Source organism: Lepidochelys kempii, chromosome 3 (assembly GCF_965140285.1).
Source record: "Lepidochelys kempii isolate rLepKem1 chromosome 3, rLepKem1.hap1, whole genome shotgun sequence".
In the NCBI taxonomy this organism is placed as follows: Eukaryota; Metazoa; Chordata; order Testudines; family Cheloniidae; genus Lepidochelys; species Lepidochelys kempii.
The window spans coordinates 2,209,389-2,229,174 of record NC_136382.1 but is presented as its reverse complement, the minus strand read 5'-3'; the positions used below and the strand labels follow the sequence as shown (position 1 = coordinate 2,229,174).

Here is a 19,786-nt window from a genome sequence, read left to right as displayed (position 1 = left end):
CACTGTGAAGCCGAGCTGGTCACCTCCCGTATTTACTATTCTTTCTACACATCGGGATGGTTTGTCCTTGTAACCTCAATAAGGATTCTTTAAAATACAGTCAGCTCTGCTGGACTCCTTTCCCCCTCATGTTATTCTCCCAGGGGATCCTGCCCATCAGTTCCCTGAGGTTGTCAAAGTCTGCTTTTCTGAAGTCCAGGGTCCATATTCTGCTGCTCTCCTTTCTTCCCTGTGTCAGGATCCTGAACTCAAGCATCTCATGGTCACTGCCTCCCAGGTTTCCATCCACTTTTGCTTCCCCTACTAATTCTTCCTGGTTTGTGAGCAGCAGGTCAAGAAGAGCTCTGCCCCTAGTTGGTTCCTCCAGCACTTGCACCAGGAAATTGTCCCCTAAACTTTCCAAAAACTTCCTGGATTGTCTGTGTACTGCTGTATTGCTCTCCCAGCAGATATCAGGGTGATTGAAGTCTCCCATGAGAACCAGGGCCTGCGATCTAGTAACTTCCATGAGTTGCCGGAAAAAAGCCTGATCCACCTCATCCCCCTAATCTGGTGGTCTATAGCAGACTCCCACCATGACATCACCCTTGTTGCTCACGCTTCTAAACTTAATCCAGAGACACTCAGGTTTTTCTGCAGTTTCATATGGGAGCTCTAAGCAGTCATACAATGTGTATATATATATATATATATATACATATATACACAATGCAACTCCCCCACCTTTTCTGCCGTGCCTGTCCTTCCTGAACAGTTTATATCTATCCATGACAGTACTCCGGTGCAAACAGTACCCTTCAAACAGTTTCATGGCTAACATTTATAGATTTAAAGAGAGATTTAGTTTAGACCTTCTTCGCTGAAAGGTTGAGGGCCTCAAGGAGTGTAGGTGTTGAAGAGAGAGAACTGATGGATCACCTGAGTCCAAAGGAGGTGCTGAGGGCACTAAGGGTGTTTTGGGAGGGAAGGGATCACTCTGAGATCTGCTCAATGTATTCGACCACCTAACACAGGTGCACATCATAGACATAGATCTCCTTTTGAGACATGGAACAAACTGCATCTCTGCTTTCTCCCCACAGCTACTGTGTCTTTGTTTCATGTTACATCTACAGATGTTTCTACAATTTACCATCTGCCTGTTCCTTCATTTCTTCTGTTGTATGTTTGTTTGTTTCCTTTTAACATGATGATTAATATATCTTTGTTTTTCTTTTCACCTTTTTCTGTTGCCAACATTTGTAGGAAGAAGAACAAAAGCAGGCAGTAAGTTGATTTCAGTGTGTAGTTGATCTAACTTGGGGGTGGGTTCTGCATGAAAACACATTTTTTGTCCTATGGGATATGTGTAAATAAACCATGCATTACTTTTTCTTCGTGGCTAGTGTAAAGTTGCTGCTATGGGGTCTTTCTCATTTTTGAAATTCCAAACCAGAGCTCTTCAGTTCCCAGTGGAGCATGTTCTTAATAAAGTACTGTGAGCTTATTTTCCTCCCCTTTCAAATTAAGTTTATTGCCTTGAGTACATGACCAGTGAGAATATTTGTTTGTTTTTTAGAAAAGTGCATGATCAACCAGATTGAAAAGGCAGATTCTCAGCTTGTTTTACTCCATATTCTGAGAGTTTCTCTGAAGTATTTTGATAGCTTTCTTGTCTCTTTGAATAACCTAGAATTTGCCTGTTTGCCATGTACAAGTCCATGCATGAAAACTAATTTTGATACTCTAGGCGTGGCTTCGTGTCGTGTAGCCTTGATATAGTCCCACTAGACTAGTCTGTTTTGCGCTTATTGCAAACAAAATGTGCAAACTAATGAGAGACAAGAATGCTTTGCTGTTACTGATTTCCATTTCCATTACCCTCCTACTAAAATTTAAATCCAGTGTTAACTTTGTGATCCACTCCAGAGGGAGCCCTTTTTCTGTTTAAGGAACAGCCTTATATTCAGTTATTTTTCTTCAGCAGCACACGTTTTTAGCACACCCTGGCTGTTCTTCTTTGTGCACATAGAGTTATGAAGATTAATCCTGTGTTCACTTTGGTGGTTTATCTGCCATATATACCTTACACAGCTTGAAAATATTCATATAACTTATTTCTGGGAAGAAGATGTACCTGTGTATACAGCTTCTATCGATGAAGCCTCTGAGTCACACTACATCAGTAATGTGCTGGACCTGACCTTTGGTGGCTCCTGGGAGCCCCATATTAAAAGTCCTTCACCAAATTGAAGGGAAAATTGTGGTGATTTCCTTCCTTGTGCTGGAGTTCGCTCCTCTCTAGATGTGGCTAAATCATCCTGTTCAGAGAAGATTTATCCTGGGGTTCATAAAAATACCTCTGTGAAAAAACTTGTGACTTTTAGGAATGGACCAGATTACACCAAACAGGTAGGTACAGAATGTTTCCTGGGGGAAGAAAAACCCCAAGACACCCAGATAAGGTCTTTACTCCTCTTCCCCATCAAATTGCAAACGCTGAACATTGCCATATACTCAAGAAGAAAAGGAGGACTTGTGACACCTTAGAGACTAACAAATGTATTTGAGCATAAGCTTTCGTGAGCTACAGCTCACTTCATAGATTCATAGATACTAAGGTCAGAAGGGACCATTATGATCATCGGATGCATTCAGTGGAAAATAGAGTGGTGAGATTTATATACATAGAGAACATGAAACAATGGGTGTTACCATACACACTGTAACCAGAGTGATCAGGTAAGGTGAGCTATTACCAGCAAGAGAGCGGGGGAGGGAGGGTCTCGTTGGAGTCTGTTTTTGAAGTTTTTTGTTGAAGAATTGCCACGTTTAGGTCTGTAATCGAGTGACCAAAGAGATTGAAGTGTTCTCCAAGTGGTTTTTGAATGTTATAATTCTTGACCTCTGATTTGTGTCCATTTATTCTTTTATGTAGAGACTGTCCGGTTTGGCCAATGTACATGGCAGAGGGGCATTGCTGGTCCATGATGGCATATATCACATTGGTGGATGTGCAGGTGAACGAGCCTCTGATAGTGTGGCTGCTGTGATTAGGCCCTATGATGGTGTCCCCTGAGTAGATATGTGGACACAGTTGGCAACGGGCTTTGTTGCAAGGATAGGTTCCTGGGTTAGTGGTTCTGTGGTGTGGTGAGTGGTTGCTGGTGAGTATTTGCTTCAGGTTGGGGGGCTGTCTGTAGGCAAGGACTGGCCTGTCTCCCAAGATCTGTGAGAGTAATGGGTCGTCCTTCAGGATAGGTTGTAGATCCTTGATGATGTGCAGGAGAGGTTTCAGGATAATTTTCAGGAATAAACATTTCCATGGAAGTGTAGGATAATTAACATTTGTTTTCCCAGTGCCGCTGCCTCCTTCCTGGTTATTGTTGTTAGTTGGCTTGCCTGCGTGTGTGTGTGTGTGGGGGGGGTTGTGGGGTTGTGTGGTCTCTCGGGTTGCCAACTTTCTACTCGCACAAAACTGAACACCCTTGCCCGACCCTGCCTCACCCCTTTTCCAAGGCCACGCCCCCACTCACTCCATCCCCCCTCCCTCTGTCACTCACTCTCCCCACCCTCACTCACTCTCATTTTCACCAGGCTGGCTCAGGGGGCTGGGGTGGGGGGGTAAGAGCTCTGGCTGGGGGTGCAGACTCTGGGGTGGGGCGGGGATGAGGGGTTTGGGGTGTAGGAGGGTGGTCCAGGCTGGGACCGAGGGGTTTGGAGGGCGGGATGGAGATCAGGGCTGGGGCAGGAGGTTGTGTTGCGGAGGAGGATGAAGCTCCAGTTGAGGGTGCGGGCTTTGGGGTGGGGCTGGGGATGAGGGGTTTGGGGTACAGTAGGGTGCTCTGGGCTGGGACTGAGGGGTTCAGAGGGTAGGAGGGGAATCAGGGCTGGGGCAGGGATTTGAGGCATGGGAGGGAGTCAGGGGTGCATGCTCTGGGCAGCGCTTACCTTAAGTAGCTCCCGGAAGCAGCAGCATGTCCCTTCTCTGGCTGCTACGCGGAGGTGCGGCCAGGTGGCTCTGCATGCTGCCCTGTCTGTAGGCGCCGCCCCTGCAGCTCACATTGGCTGCACTTATTAGAGCCCCCCTGGCTTCCCCCTATGCATAGGAGCCAGAGGGGGGACATGCTGGCTGCTTCCCGGTAGCTGCACGGTGTGGAGGCTAGCAGGGAGCCTGCCAGCACCACTGGGCAGAGCCGCCAATAGGACAGTCAGCAGTCCGGTCAGCAGTGCTGACCAGAGCCCCTAGGATTCCTTTTCAACCAGGTGTTCTGATCGAAAACCGGACACCTGGTCACCCTAGTGTTGTCCCCAGCTTTGTGTAGATAGCTGGTTTAGCAGACCATGATAGTACTACCTAGTGTGGTATTTGTACTGGCTGGGTAAATATTTAGTGCTTATTATATAGCAACAATTCCGGGCAGTGCAGTGGGCAGTGAACTTGTAATCGTCTGGTTTAATACATTGCCTGACTTTGGTTTACAGCCTCTGGTTCAGGCCTCAGGGCTTGCACTAGGCCCAGTGCTCCAGGCTCTCTCTACTACAGGTATTGAAACTCATTGTAGTTTGAATATGAAAACAAATGAAGAATCATAGAATCATAGAATATCAGGGTTGGAAGGGACCTCAGGAGGTCATCTAGTCCAACCCCCTGCTCAAAAGCAGGACCCATCCCCAATTAAATCATCCCAGCCAGGGTTTTGTCAAGCCTGACCTTAAAAACTTCTAAGGAAGGAGATTCCACCACCTCCCTAGGCAACGCATTCCAGTGTTTCACCACCCTCTTAGTGAAAAAGTTTTTCCTAATATCCAACCTAAACCTCCCCCACTGCAACTTGAGACCATTACTCCTTGTCCTGTCCTCTTCCACCACTGAGAATAGTCTAGAACCATCCTCTCTGGAACTACCTTTCAGGTAGTTGAAAGCAGCTATCAAATCCCCCCCTCATTTTTCTCTTCTGCAGGCTAAACAATCCCAGCTCCCTCAGCCTCTCCTCATAAGTCATGTGTTCCAGACCCCTAATCATTTTTGTTGCCCTTTGCTGGACTCTCTCCAATTTATCCACATCCTTCTTGTAGTGTGGGGCCCAAAACTGGACACAGTACTCCAGATGAGGCCTCACCAATGTCGAATAGAGGGGGACGATCACGTCCCTCGATCTGCTCGCTATGCCCCTACTTATACATCCCAAAATGCCATTGGCCTTCTTGGCAACAAGGGCACACTGCTGACTCATATCCAGCTTCTCGTCCACTGTCACCCCTAGGTCCTTTTCCACAGAACTGCTGCCTAGCCATTCGGTCCCTAGTCTGTAGCTGTGCATTGGGTTCTTCCGTCCTAAGTGCAGGACCCTGCACTTATCCTTATTGAACCTCATCAGATTTCTTTTGGCCTAATCCTCCAATTTGTCTAGGTCCCTCTGTATCCTATCCCTGCTCTCCAGCGTATCTACCACTCTTCCCAGTTTAGTATCATCCGCAGATTTGCTGAGAGTGCAATCCACACCATCCTCCAGATCATTTATGAAGATATTGAACAAAACCAGCCCCAGGACCGACCCCTGGGGCACTCCACTTGACACCGGCTGCCAACTAGACATGGAGCCATTGATCACTACCCGTTGAGCCCGACAATCTAGCCAGCTTTCTATCCACCTTATAGTGCATTCATCCAGCCCATACTTCTTTAACTTGCTGACAAGAATACTGTGGGAGACCGTGTCAAAAGCTTTGCTAAAGTCAAGATACAATACATCCACTGCTTTCCCTTCATCCACAGAACCAGTAATCTCATCATAGAAGGCGATTAGATTAGTCAGGCATGACCTTCCCTTGGTGAATCCATGCTGACTGTTCCTGATCACTTTCCTCTCCTCTAAGTGCTTCAGGATTGATTCTTTGAGGACCTGCTCCATGATTTTTCCGGGGACTGAAGTGAGGCTGACTGGCCTGTAGTTCCCAGGATCCTCCTCCTTCCCTTTTTTAAAGATTGGCACTACATTAGCCTTTTTCCAGATTCCCAAATTCTTCCTCCCTCCTGTCTGCAGTCCACATACCGTGGGATATCGTGTTTATCAGCAACTGAGAGAAAACTTGGGGTGGAGGGGGCCTCTTACTAAAATGTTAACAGCACATTACTTCACTATATAGTCCTGCTGCTTTGGAATTTGTTGCCTCAGAAACTATAAGGATTTGAAATAACAGTAACCAAACTTAGACCAACCAAAGGTCACGTTAGTAATTTGTATTAAATAAATCTGAGTGTGGTGCCTAGTTTGCAGGAACTGGAGCAGGTTGCAGCTGCCCTCATCTGTAATACAAAGGTGCAGCCTGAAAAAAACTACAAGTTCCAGCATGCATTGCTCTGCTTCAATCAAAGCCACTTAAATGAGAACCCCACATCATATTGTCTACTGATACCATTAGTTTTCAGGAAGAGGGTGGTGGTCTTGGTACTTCTTCACACTGAAGAGGAGAGGCGAAAGGCAGCTCTGGTTCTTCTTGTAGAATTTAACGGGCCAAAACTGGCTTCTCTGCTACTTCAGTAAATTTACTGTCAACCATTTATTCCAAGTATTCAAATAAACACAATACTGGAGAACAGAAGGGCTGGTGGGCTGGGAGAACCCAGCTTAAAGGGACATAGTCAGCTTGAAATCTAGTCAGTTTCAGCAAATAAGTTTAAATTAGTTTCAGGCACTTCATTGGTTTTACAATCACAATGTCTTTGTTGCCCCTCTTGGAGCATGTGTAAGACCCTTATACACAGAAAGAGTGATTGTCTATATCAGCAGTTCTCAAACTTTAGCAACCCGAGGACCCCCATTTTGAGTTAAAAATTTTGTGGACCCCCAAGACCCCTGTTCAGCCGCAGGCCCTGGCCCCTCTCCACCCCTTCCCCCAAGTCCCCACTCCACCTCTTCCTGTCCCCACTCCCCCCTACCCCTCCTCTTCACCACCTCTTTCCGCTCCCAAGCGCCCCATCCCCGCTCCTCCCCCTCCCTCCCAGCACCTCCTGCACGCTGCTGAACAGCTGTTCCCCGGCATGCAGGAGGCACTGGGAGGGAGAGGGAGAAGTTGATCAGCTGGGCTAGCGGCCCGGGACATGATTCCGCCCCCTCCCACAAGCACACCCTGCCCCGCTCCTCCCCCTCCCTCCCTCTCTCCTAGTGCCTCCCGCACGCCGCCCACTGAAGAGCTATTCACCGGCATGCAGGAGGTGCTGGGGTAGAGGAAGGGAGAGAGGGAGGGGGTGGAGTTGATCAGTGGGGCCCACAGACCCCTGAAGTACCCTTGCGGATGCCCGTTTGAGAAGTGCTGTCAAATGCACAAAATAAACTGAAAAGGGAGAGAGAGGGATTTTTCCCTATAGCTTTGAGTTGTAGTAATCTTAGGTGGTGGTTGTCATAAAACGAGGTAAAAAACTGTCAGGTAGAAATGTGATTTTAAATTGGCTGTGACCCTTTAAGGGGTATCAGTCACAGCTCAGAACCTTATGCAAAGTGGCCATTCTACATGTCTTTCCGGAATCAAGTGCCTCTGTACCTAACAACATTTTGTCCTGCATATACTCCAAATGCAGTGTGAAATAGGCATGACTTTGTTCAAATTCGTGTTTTTCAAACCTTGCCCTCACTGAGAACTATGTCCAATACCAAATTTCAACTTTCAAGCTGCTGTCATTTATAACACAGCTCTGTACAAAAGAAGTGTGGCTAGAATTGTTTTAATCTTTAGAACTCAAAAACAGCGGGAGGGATTGCTCAAATTTTCAAAACAGATTCACCTTCAGAAAGAGACCAATGAATTTTTTAAAAACGTACATATTGTATGTGAAAACAGGGCTAGAATTGAAACTGATTAAGAACCTCCACTCTAGAATTCACTTCTGTGCAAAGTTATGGTGGTACTATAATTTTATTGTGGACAGTTTAGGGAGAATCCTGAGCTGGTCATGCTAAAAGGGTCACATATAATCAGAGAAGTGATGAGTTATGAGACTTGTTTTACCCTAAAAATATTTTTTTTTCCAATTTGATGCTAATAATTTCAAAACATATAACAGCAGCAGCAGGAGCCTTTGGAAAAGGGCTTTATATGTTTCTATATCAGGGGTTGGCAACCTTCGGCACGCGGACCATCAGGGTAATCCACTGGTGGGCCGCGAGACATTTTGTTTACGTTGACTGTCCACAGACATGGCTGCCCACAGCTCCCAGTGGCTGCGGTTCACCGTCCCCAGCCCATAGGAGCTGCAGGAAGCGGCAGTGAGCATGTCCCTGGCCACTGGGAGCTGTGGGGGGCTGTGCCTGCGGACGGTCAACGTAAACAAACTGTCTCGTGACCCGCCACCAGATTAGCCTGATGGGCTGTGCGCCGAAGGTTGCCGACCCCTTTTCTATATGTTATGGTGCTATTGCTCTCTTGTTCATCTAACAAAGTGTCTGTATACAGTGAAAAGGATCACAAAGAATTGCTGTAATCCTTTGGCAGGTAGACTTACAAATTTCCCCTCTTTTCACTTCCAAAACAAAATGGTCATTAACAACATGATCATTTAAAAAAAAAAGAAGAAGTTATAAAAATAAAAACCAGTCTCCTGTCCCCACCCTTCTACTAAAAGTATCAGGGTTTCAGTTCTTACAGGATGTGTTGTAAGTTGAAACTTCCACAGTAAATACCTATGATAGTATGGCCGTGTCGGGGGTGGGAGTGGGGGTGGGACTGCTGGTTTGAAAAGGTTCTATATAAACTGCATAAATCCTCTGGCTGATAGAAATAGCAGCCCTGAAGCAGTACAATACATGCTATTGTACTCTAAGAACTGTTCCTGCAGTCTGTGTGTTGGTACGGTAGAAGAGGACTTTTTAAAAAGTTTATACTGTTTCCATCTCTCACCCTGGCAACGTGCTTCATAGTCATAGGCACATGCATAAAACAAGACTTGCTCCATGGTGAGGTAATGGATATTCGTCAGTGGAACCCTCTGTAGGAGTGGATGTCACGTGAAGGAGATTGATACTACACAATCTAAACAGTTATTTAACCAATGGCTTTTTGCAACAATTACATCATAAAATGTGACTTTTGTAAGAGACAATTCAGCTGTGCACCCACCTGTTACCATGGTTGGATTTTGTTCTGTACACGTCCTTCCACTAGCCTGGCTCTAAATTAAATCTGCTACTGCCATTCTGGGTCAGATGACACCTCTGTGCCATTGAAAGCAGTTTTCGTTACCTTTATACATCTGAATGTGTAACACCATTATTTAAGGATTCAGATTCATTGTATTTCCTGCGATATGCATTGCCTGGCTGTGGGGAATAGGATATGGAGCTTTCTAGGTCACCAATTCAACACCAGTCCAGGTCAATTGTAACAAGAAGACATTTGCTATAAGCCTGGTTCCTAGTGGTTCCATCTAATGGAAATATGCCTATCACAGCCCCCTTTGTTGCCTGTCTCAGCAGAGGCCACAAATTGAATTAGGTATAAAGGCAGAACTTGCACCCTATAGGGACTGTCTCTTCAACAATAGAATTGCTCATTATAACTGTCAAGTTGCAGGTCTGACCTAGCAGCCAGGAGTGATGTAGGCAAAGCATGCTTATCCCCTGGGAGCATGAGTCATTGCATACTCATCCCCTGAGAGCGTGAGCTCCTTTAACTGCTCCCTAGCTGGGGCGGTGACTAAACACTGATGCATTATATATGTCATGGACAGATAATGGTAAGACTTAATGCTTTTATAGCATTTAAAATCGTTAAAACGCTTTATAAAATTAATCCTCACATCTCTGAGTTAAGTAAATAAATATTGTTGTGTCCATTTTAGAGATTGGGAAGACTGAGAGTGAGAGATTGTTACATGTTCACGACCAAACAGCAAGTTAATGACAAAACTGGAATTAGAAATCCAAAGTCCCTGGCTTTTGATCCAGAGCTTATTCTAGTGAACAGTGTTGCTTCTCACTGCAAGTAGACACACATTAGTGTGGAAGAAACTTACATTGCAGCTGTTCCTATTCTGTGATTAATCAGATTACTTCTTTCTTCAGTACTAACAGTTATGCACCTTACACCAGTGTCATAGTCACATAGCACATTTTTAAACATCCAATAAAATAGAGCTGTGAGATACTGCTAACAGGATGATCCAGTGGTTTAGGCACCAGCCTAGGATGTGGGAGATTCATATTCAATTCCTTGTTCCACCGCAGACTTCCTGTGTGACTTAGGTGGTCTTATTATTACTGTAATTGCAGAGAAATCAGTACTAAGTGCATTTGTATATGTATCTGTAACACTTTTCTTCCAGTCATTATGCAAGCATGGGGGACTAATTAAAGCCACATGAATGATATCTGGATCTAGCATTGGTTTATATGTCACATGGCCCTTATTAATAGTGATAAGGAAATGTCAGCATGGGATTACTTGACGTCTCGTGAAATCCACTTCACTGGGAAAAGGGTTGGTAGCACATGGCAGCCATTTGGGCCTAGTTTTGTCATCTGCTACACAAAGTGTATTGCTCTCTTTTGGCTCGTTCCCTTGCAGGATGCTCTCCCTCTTTCCACCTCATTTCCTCATATGTGTTCTCCTTTTCTAGTGGGTCCTGGCACATCTTGCTAAAGCACATTATAGGTAGCAGAATTACCTAGATTTGGTCTAAAATAGCACAATAATGCATTTGAGCATAAACTGCTCTGCTGCTAACTGTATTGTAAATTTCTATCTCTTTGAGGTGGATGGTGTCATCCAGGATTACCTCCATCACCCCAGTTTGTTCTCTGTTTCCCCACACCCATGCACACACTCTCTCCAGACCCATAGTGTAGACATGATGCACCATCTCAAAGCAGGGTTTATGCAAGTGCAGTTTAGTCTGATAATATACCAAAGTGAGCTTCATCTCTAAGATTGTCTAACAGGGGAATAATATTTTTGCATTCTGCATCAATGCCCCGTCCGAAGATCCGGTCCAGAGCATAACTAGCTGTGTGTGTAGGTCCACAGTTTATCTGAGAGAAACCTAAGGTGTAAAGGTTCTTGGAAGTTTGGCCTTTAGTGACAGAGAGATTGTCAGCATGAATGTTGAAGTCGCCCAAGACTGAGTCTTGGGAACTTTCACAACATGGATAACCATAGCTCTATCAACTTTTCTAGGAAAACGTCAGTGTGTTCTTAATCTGTTGACAAATAGTTTTGTTTCAAGGGAATTTCTCCTGCATTTGAGGCTGAATAGAAACGATATGACTGTTTCATCAGTGGTTTTGACTTTACTGATCTGGATTGGTGAGGTACCAAGTATTCTGTTCCCTATACTAGTTTTTCCCTTGCTTTGGTGACCCAAGGTTTTATTTAGAGCCAGAAAAGATAGGGTTAAAAGACTGATTTTAGATTTGCATTAGGTTGTCTAGTTAAAGAAGGATTCCCATTTCCTGACTATTTCCTTCTTTAACTTCTTGGACTAGGCAGCCAGACCTTCCTTTTTGGCTCTTACCAAATGAGAAAGAGCGTCACAGTACCCTCCCTAATGCAACTTCTGAAAGGCCTTCTATAATTTGTCAGCAGTATCCGTTTTAGAGGCAGCAGAGAGCTCTTCTTTGAATAATACATTTTTTCTTCAAGCCCCAGGCAGATTTTGGCTCCTGCGCCACCAAAGGAGCATTTGGCAACTGGCTTTTACACGTGCTGTGCTACTGCTGACCCCCAAAGTTAAGTTGAGGGCCAAGCTGTGACACACGTGTGTGGCTGCAGGACGTATTTCTGACTTCATCATGCCAACTTCAGCCATTCACATGGTACCAGCACTGAACTTTATTATTCTGGCACCAACCTAGACTACAGCAACACCTGCTTTGGCACGGTCACTGCACCAGCACAGAGCTTCCCAAGTGCAGGCCAAAGTATCCCCTAGGACTGCATAAAAACATGGAAATAAATGGTCCAGGACATGATGGATGCCATGAAGAATTCAAATATTTTCCTGAGTTTTTGACCCTCCCTCACGTTCTCTGTTCATTGGCTTCCTCTCCCTTTTCCCAACAAATTCAAGCTCCTTAGTCAAATGTTTAGGGATCAGCAAAGCTCCACTGTGCCCAAATCTTGAGTCCTCTTTTGACTTACCCCCCTCCCCACTTGGACACTACATTCATGGATTTATACCAAGGATGAGCTTGTCCCTAAAGGTAGTGTATCCTTTTATTTAGATAATGCATACATTTAGGATATTATTTAACCACTCCTGTGAACTAATTCACTATTTTCTCTTGTCATGGATTTTGAAGCAGCATCTTTAGCTTCCTTAGTGAACATTCTAGTAAACTAAATGGCCTGACCTAATCGATAGTCATTTTCAAAGCCATCCCATGTAAGAGTCCTGGAGGAATAGTCCACATACTTTCCCTTCATGTGCTTCTGTAAATACTCAAGGGCTCAACTTGGAATTAGAACTGTGGACAAATTCTCCTTCATCAGAGGAGCCTCACTCTAGGGGCTACATTTCATGGCTTGCTAGATGGAGGATGCTCATGAGGATCAGAAGAGGTGCTATATTCAGAAAATTCCTGTTACAGATAATTAACCTTCCTTTCTCCTGCGTGAAATTGCCTCTGCAGATCCCTATTGAGAGTCATAGAATCACAGAAGATAAGGGTTGGAAGAGCCCTCAGGAGGTCATCTAGTCCAACCCCCTGCTCAAAGCAGGACCAGCCCCAACTAAATCATCCCAGCAGGGCTTTGTCAAGCCGGGCCTTAAAAACCTCTAAGGATGGAGATTCCACCACCTCCCTAGGTAACCCATTCCAGTGCTTCACCACCCTCCTAGTGAAATAGTTTTTCCTAATATCCAAGCTAGACCTCTCCCACTGCAACTTGAGACCATTGCTCCTTCTTCTGTCATCTGCCACAACTGAGAACAGCCGAGCTCCATCCTCTTTGGAACCCCCTTTCAGGTAGTCGAAGGCTGCTATCAAATCCCCTCTCACTCTTCTCTTCTACAGACTAAATAAGCCCAGTTCCCTCAGCCTCTCCTCGTAAGTCATGTGCCCCAGCCCCCTAATCATTTTCATTGCCCTCCGCTGGACTCCCTCCAATTTGTCCATATCCTTTCTGTAGTGGGCGGTGGGGGGGAGGCAAAACTGGACACAGTACTCCAGGTGTGGCCTCACCAGTGCTGAATAGAGGGGAATAATCACTTCCCTCGATCTGCTGGCAATGGTCCTACTAATGCAGCTCAATGTGTCGTTAGTCTTCTTGGCAACAAGGGCACACTGTTGACTCATATCCAGCTTCTGGCCCACTGTAATCCCCAGGTCCTTTTCCGCTGAACTGCCACTTAGCCAGTCGGTCCCCAGCCTGTAGTGGTGCATCGGATTCTTCCGTCCAAAGTGCAGGACGCTGCACTTGTCCTTGTTGAACCTTATCAGATTTCTTTTGGCCCAGTCCTCCAATTTGTCTAGGTCACTCTGGACCCTATCCCTACCCTCCAGAGTATCTAACTCTCCCCCCCAGTCTAGTGTCATTCATGAACTTGCTGAGGGTGCAATTCATCCCATCATCCAGATCAGTAATGAAGATGTTGAACAAAACCAGCCCCAGGACCGACCCTTGGGGCACTCCGCTTGATACCAGATGACAACTAGACATTGAGCTGTTGATCATAGAATCATAGAATCATAGAATATCAGGGTTGGAAGGGACCCCAAAAGGTCATCTAGTCCAACCCCCTGCTCAAAGCAGGACCAATTCCCAGTTAAATCATCCCAGCCAGGGCTTTGTCAAGCCTGACCTTAAAAACCTCTAAGGAAGGAGATTCTACCACCTCCCTAGGTAACGCATTCCAGTGTTTCACCACCCTCTTAGTGAAAAAGTTTTTCCTAATATCCAATCTAAACCTCCCCCACTGCAACTTGAGACCATTACTCCTCGTTCTGTCATCTGCTACCATTGAGAACAGTCTAGAGCCATCCTCTTTGGAACCCCCTTTCAGGTAGTTGAAAGCAGCTATCAAATCCCCCCTCATTCTTCTCTTCTGCAGGCTAAACAATCCCAGCTCCCTCAGCCTCTCCTCATAACTCATGTGTTCCAGTCCCCTAATCATTTTTGTTGCCCTTCGCTGGACTCTCTCCAATTTATCCACATCCTTCTTGAAGTGTGGGGCCCAAAACTGGACACAGTACTCCAGATGAGGCCTCACCAATGTCGAATAGAGGGGAACGATCACGTCCCTCGATCTGCTCGCTATGCCCCTACTTATACATCCCAAAATGCCATTGGCCTTCTTGGCAACAAGGGCACACTGCTGACTCATATCCAGCTTCTCGTCCACTGTCACCCCTAGGTCCTTTTCCGCAGAACTGCTGCCTAGCCATTCGGTCCCTAGTCTGTAGCTGTGCATTGGGTTCTTCCGTCCTAAGTGCAGGACCCTGCACTTATCCTTATTGAACCTCATCAGATTCCTTTTGGCCCAATCTTCCAATTGGTCTAGGTCCTTCTGTATCCTATCCCTCCCCTCCAGCGTATCTACCACTCCTCCCAGTTTAGTATCATCCACAAATTTGCTGAGAGTGCAATCCACACCATCCTCCAGATCATTTATGAAGATATTGAATAAAACTGGCCCCAGGACCGACCCTTGGGGCACTCCACTTGATACCGGCTGCCAACTAGACATGGAGCCATTGATCACTACCCGTTGAGCCCGACAATTTAGCCAGCTTTCTACCCACCTTATAGTGCATTCATCCAGCCCATACTTCCTTAACTTGCTGACAAGAATACTATGGGAGACCGTGTCAAAAGCTTTGCTAAAGTCAAGAAACAATACATCCACCGCTTTCCCTTCATCCACAGAACCAGTAATCTCATCATAAAAGGCGATTAGATTAGTCAGGCATGACCTTCCCTTGGTGAATCCATGCTGGCTGTTCCTGATCACTTTCCTCTCATGCAAGTGCTTCAGGATTGATTCTTTGAGGACCTGCTCCATGATTTTTCCAGGGACTGAGGTGAGGCTGACTGGCCTGTAGTTCCCAGGATCTTCCTTCTTCCCTTTTTTAAAGATTGGCACTACATTAGCCTTTTTCCAATCATCCGGGACTTCCCCGGTTCGCCACGAGTTTTCAAAGATAATGGCCAGTGGCTCTGCAATCACAGCCGCCAATTCCTTCAGCACTCTCGGATGCAACTCGTCCGGCCCCATGGACTTGTGCACGTCCAGCTTTTCTAAATAGTCCCTAACCGCCTCTATCTCCACAGAGGGCTGGCCATCTCTTCTGCATTTTGTGATGCCCAGCGCAGCAGTCTGGGAGCTGACCTTGTTAGTGAAAACAGAGGCAAAAAAAGCATTGAGTACATTAGCTTTTTCCACATCCTCTGTCACTACCCATTGAGATCCCAATGGGATCACTACCCATTGAGCCCGACGATCTAGCCAGCTTTCTATCCACCTTATAGTCCATTTATCCAATCCATACTTTTTTAACTTCCTGGCAAGAATACTGTGGGAGACCGTATCAAAAGCTTTGCTAAAGTCAAGATAGATCATGTCCACTGCTTTCGCCATATCCACAGAGCCAGATATCTCATCATAGGAGGCAATCAGGTTGATCAGACATGACTTGCCCTTGGTAAATCCATGTTGACTGTTTCTGATCACCTTCCTCTCCTCCAAGTGCTTCAAAATGGATTTCTTGAGGACCTGCTCCATGATTTTTCCAGAGACAGAAGTGAGGCTGACCAGTCTGTAGTTCCCCAGATTCTACTTCCCTTTTTTAAAGTTGGGCACTATATTTGCCTTTTCCAATTGTCCAGGACCTCCCCCGATCACCACAAGTTTTCAAAGATAGTGGCCAATGGCTCTGCAATCACATCAGCCAACTCCCTCAGTACTGTCGGATGCATTGTATCTGGCCCCATGGTCTTGTGCATGTCCAGCTTTTCTAAATAGTCCTTAACCTGTTCTTTCACCACTGAGGGATGCTAACCTCCTCCCCACACTGTGCTGCCCAATGCAGCAGTCTGGGAGCTGACCTTGTTAGTGAAGACTGAGGCAAAAAAAGCATTGAGTACTTCAGCTTTTTCCACACTAGGTTGCCTCCCCCTTTCAGTAAGGGCCACACACTTTCCCTGACCTTTTTCTTCTTGCTAACATACTAGCAGAAATGCTTCTTGTTACCCTTCACATCCCTTACTAACTGCAACTCCAGTTGCGCTTTGGCCTTCCTGATTACACCCCTGCATGCTCAAGCAGTATTTTTATACTCCTCCCTAGTCATCTGTCCAAGTTTCCACTTCTTGTAAGCTTCCTTTTTGTGTTTAAATTCACTGAAGATTTCTCTGTGAAGCCAAGCTGGTTGCCTGCCATATTTGCTATTCTTTCTGCACATCGGGATGTTTTCTTCCTGTGCCCTCAATAAGGCATCTTTAAGATACAGCCAGCTCTCCTGGACTCCTTTCCCCCTCATGTTATTCTCCCAGGGGATCCTGCCCGTCAGTTCCCGGAGGGAGTCAAAATCTGCTTTTCTGAAGTCCAGGGTCTGTATTCTGCTGCACTCCTTTCTTCCTTGTGTCAGGATCCTGAACTCAACCATCTCATGGTCACTTCTGCCCAGGTTGCCACCCATTTCCACTTATCATAGAATCATAGAATATCAGGGTTGGAAGGGACCTCAGGAGGTCATCTAGTCCAACCCCCTGCTCAAAACAGGACCAACCCCCAACTAAATCATCCCAGCCAGGGTTTTGTCAAGCCTGATCTTAAAAGCCTCAAAGGAAAGAGATTCCACCACCTCCCTAGGTAACCCATTCCAGTGCTTCACCACCCTGCTAGTGAAAAAGTTTTTCCTAATATCCAACCTAGACCTCCCCCACTGCAACTTGAGACCATTACTCCTTTTTCTATCATCTGGTTCCACTGAGAATAATCTAGATCCATCCTCTTTGGAACCCCCTTTCAGGTAGTTGAAAGCAGCTTTCAAATCCCCCCTCATTCTTCTGTTCTGCAGACTAAATAAGCCCAGTTCTCTAAGCCTCTCCTCATAAGTCATGTGCCCCAGCCCCCTAATCATTTTTGTTGCCCTCCGCTGGACTCTCTCCAATTTGTCCATATCCTTTCTGTAGTTGCGGGGGGGGGGGGGGTAAACTGGACACAATACTCCAGATGTGGCCTCACCAGTGCCAAATAGAAGGGAATCATCACGTCCCTCGATCTGCTGGCAATGCTCCTACTAATACAGACCAAAATGCCATTAGCCTTCTTGGTAAAAAGGGCACACTGTTGACTCATATCCAGCTTCTCGTCCACCATAACCTCTAGGTCCTTTTCTGCTGAACTGCTGCCTAGCCACTCGGTCTCTAGTCTATAGCGGTACATGGGATTCTTCCGTCCTAAGTGCAGGACTCTGCACTTGTCCTTATTGAACTTCATCAGATTTCTTTTGACCCAATCCTCCAATTTGTCTAGGTCCTTCTGTATCCTATCCCTAACCCTCCAGCGTATCTACCTCTCCTCCCAGTTTAGTGTCATCTGCAAACTTGCTGAGGATGCAGTTCATCCAATCCTCCAGATCAGTAATGAAGATATTGAACAAAACTGGCTCCAGGACTGACCCTTGGGACACTCCGCTTGATACCGGCTGCCAACTAGACATGGAGCCATTGATCACTATCCATTGAGCCTGACGATCTAGCGAGCTTTCTATCCACCTTATAGTCCCCTACCAATTCCCCTACCAATTCTTCCCTGTTTGTGAGCAGCATGTATTCATGTATTCTGACTTGCTTCTGGACTTGTGAGGTTGGGCAAATAACTTCTATATTGAGGATATGCAGAGGCAATATATTGGGAAGGTAAGTAGCCTGCCTTTCTCATGTAAAAACTTAGTCAGCTATTCAAACAAGAAATATTTGTTAATTGAATCTCTGTTATCCCGTTGTAAGTGCTTTGGAGTCGATTTCCTTTTCATCGCAGAGGGAGCTCCATAAGAGATTAGAATCCTTCTGCATGCCCAGATTTGCTTGTGGACAAAGCTGGGGGCGGGGGGGAGCGGAAAGGGGTTGCAAACACTTTGAAGGGTTGCAAATACTTTGAAGGATAGAACTAAAAATTCAAAGGGATCTTGATAAATTGGAAAACTGGGCTATAGACAACAAAACGAAATTCAATGAAGACAAATGTAAGGTGGTACATTTAGGGTAGAAAAACCAAATGCACAAATTACAGAATGGGGAATAACTTGCTTGGCAGCAGCATTGCTGAGAAGGATTTGGGAGTTGTGTTGGATCACAACCTCAACATCAGTCAACAATGCAGTGCTGTTGCAAAAAAAGCAAATGCAGTTTTGGGTTGAAGGCATAGCATGTAAGTCATGGGAGGTGATAGTACTGTTCTGCTCAATGCTGGTTAGACCTCAGCTCTAGTACTGTGTCATTTTGGTCACCAATGTATAGAAAGGATGTAGAGAAACTGGAAAGGGTTCAGAGGCAAGTGACAAAGATGATCAAAGGGATGGAATGCAAGCTGTATGAGCAAAGGCTGAAGGAACTGGGTATGTTTAGTTTGGAAAAGAGGAGGTTAAGGGGGGAGATGATAGCACTCTTCAAATATTTGAAAGATGGAGAAAAATTGTTCTCTCGTCACATAGGGCAGGACAAGAGGCCATCGGTTCAAACTAGAGCATAGCAGATTTAGATTAAATCTTAGGAAAAAGTCCTAGCTGTAAGAACAGTAGGACAATGGAACAAACTGCCTAGAGAAGGTGTGGAATCCCCTTCATTGGAAGTTTTCAAAAACAGGCTGGTTAGCCATCTGTCTTGGATGGTTGAGACACAACAAATCCCGCATTTTGGAAGAGGGTTAGACTAGATGACCCTTGTGATCCCTTCTAACCCTATGGTTCTGTGGTTCATCTCTAAGCTGTAGAACATTCTACAGAACCTTCCCAGCATCTATCACTAGAAAATTTCTCAGGCCCAGATTTTTCCTAATCCTGGCATGAAAGCTTTCTCCAACTGGACCTTCCACAAAGGATGGCTATAGGGATGGCTTCCTGCTAGTGGCTGCTAGCTACCCCTAAACCTCAAAGAAAAACCTAGGGGAGGAGACAATGACAAGGTATACAGATATTCTAGAGATGAGTACAGTATATTGATCTAGATAGACAGGCATTCCCACCCCTGGGACCAACCAGCAGAGCTGGACTGCAACACAGAGATGTATATCCTGCAGACATGATCCCTTGCAAATTGAGGAGCTCCACATAGGCATTATGCCTCCCTGAGGCACAGTTCCTCCCAGTGCTCATTGGGGCAGATCAGCACCACACTGACCCCGTCCTGGGCCTAGGCATTAATGATACAGTCTGGCCCTAATTACTTTAGTCACTTAGGTTGATAAAACTCTGATCATAACCTCATGGTTGACTCAGGAGTTCCATTCGGGGGATCTGAAAGAAACTTTTGCCTTATGAAGGGTATTGCTTTCAGCCCAGCTTCCCTCTAATATGTAATAACATAGACTATCAAACTAAGAAGCTTCATATTGCGTCTCAGTTCTTACCAAGAGAAATCACAAAGCCAGTATTGTAGGAAACCATCTTGTTTGAGAATAACAAACAGATATTATGGTTTCAATGTTAATGCTTTTCTGACATGTGTCCTTCCTGTGAAATAGGAGCTTTCCCTCAAAGTATCCTCTTTTAATACATTCAGATGTTCTGATTCTGTTGGTAGATTCCATGCCTCCACTGTTACTCAAGCAAATGGCCTACTTACTTGTAAACTCTTCCACGTTTTGATT

The 19,786-nt window shown here is 45.6% G+C and overlaps 1 protein-coding gene across 17 annotated transcripts in view; it reads left to right on the top strand.

The window, feature by feature from the left end:
• The window catches only part of DTNB (dystrobrevin beta), a 388,582-nt gene that overhangs the window by 307,178 nt on the left and 61,618 nt on the right, over nt 1-19,786 (top strand). For 16 of the 17 annotated variants that reach the window (XR_012157855.2, XR_013635525.1, XR_012157851.2 and 13 more), the window contains one exon: nt 1,246-1,266. The exons of the other annotated variant lie outside the window; for it this stretch is intronic. Coding sequence is in view for 1 of the 16 variants with exons in the window: in XM_073335462.2 (XP_073191563.1) it covers nt 1,246-1,266 (21 nt within the window). In the remaining 15 variants the exon portion in view is untranslated. The remainder of the gene's footprint in view (nt 1-1,245; nt 1,267-19,786) is intronic. 17 annotated transcript variants of the gene reach the window in all.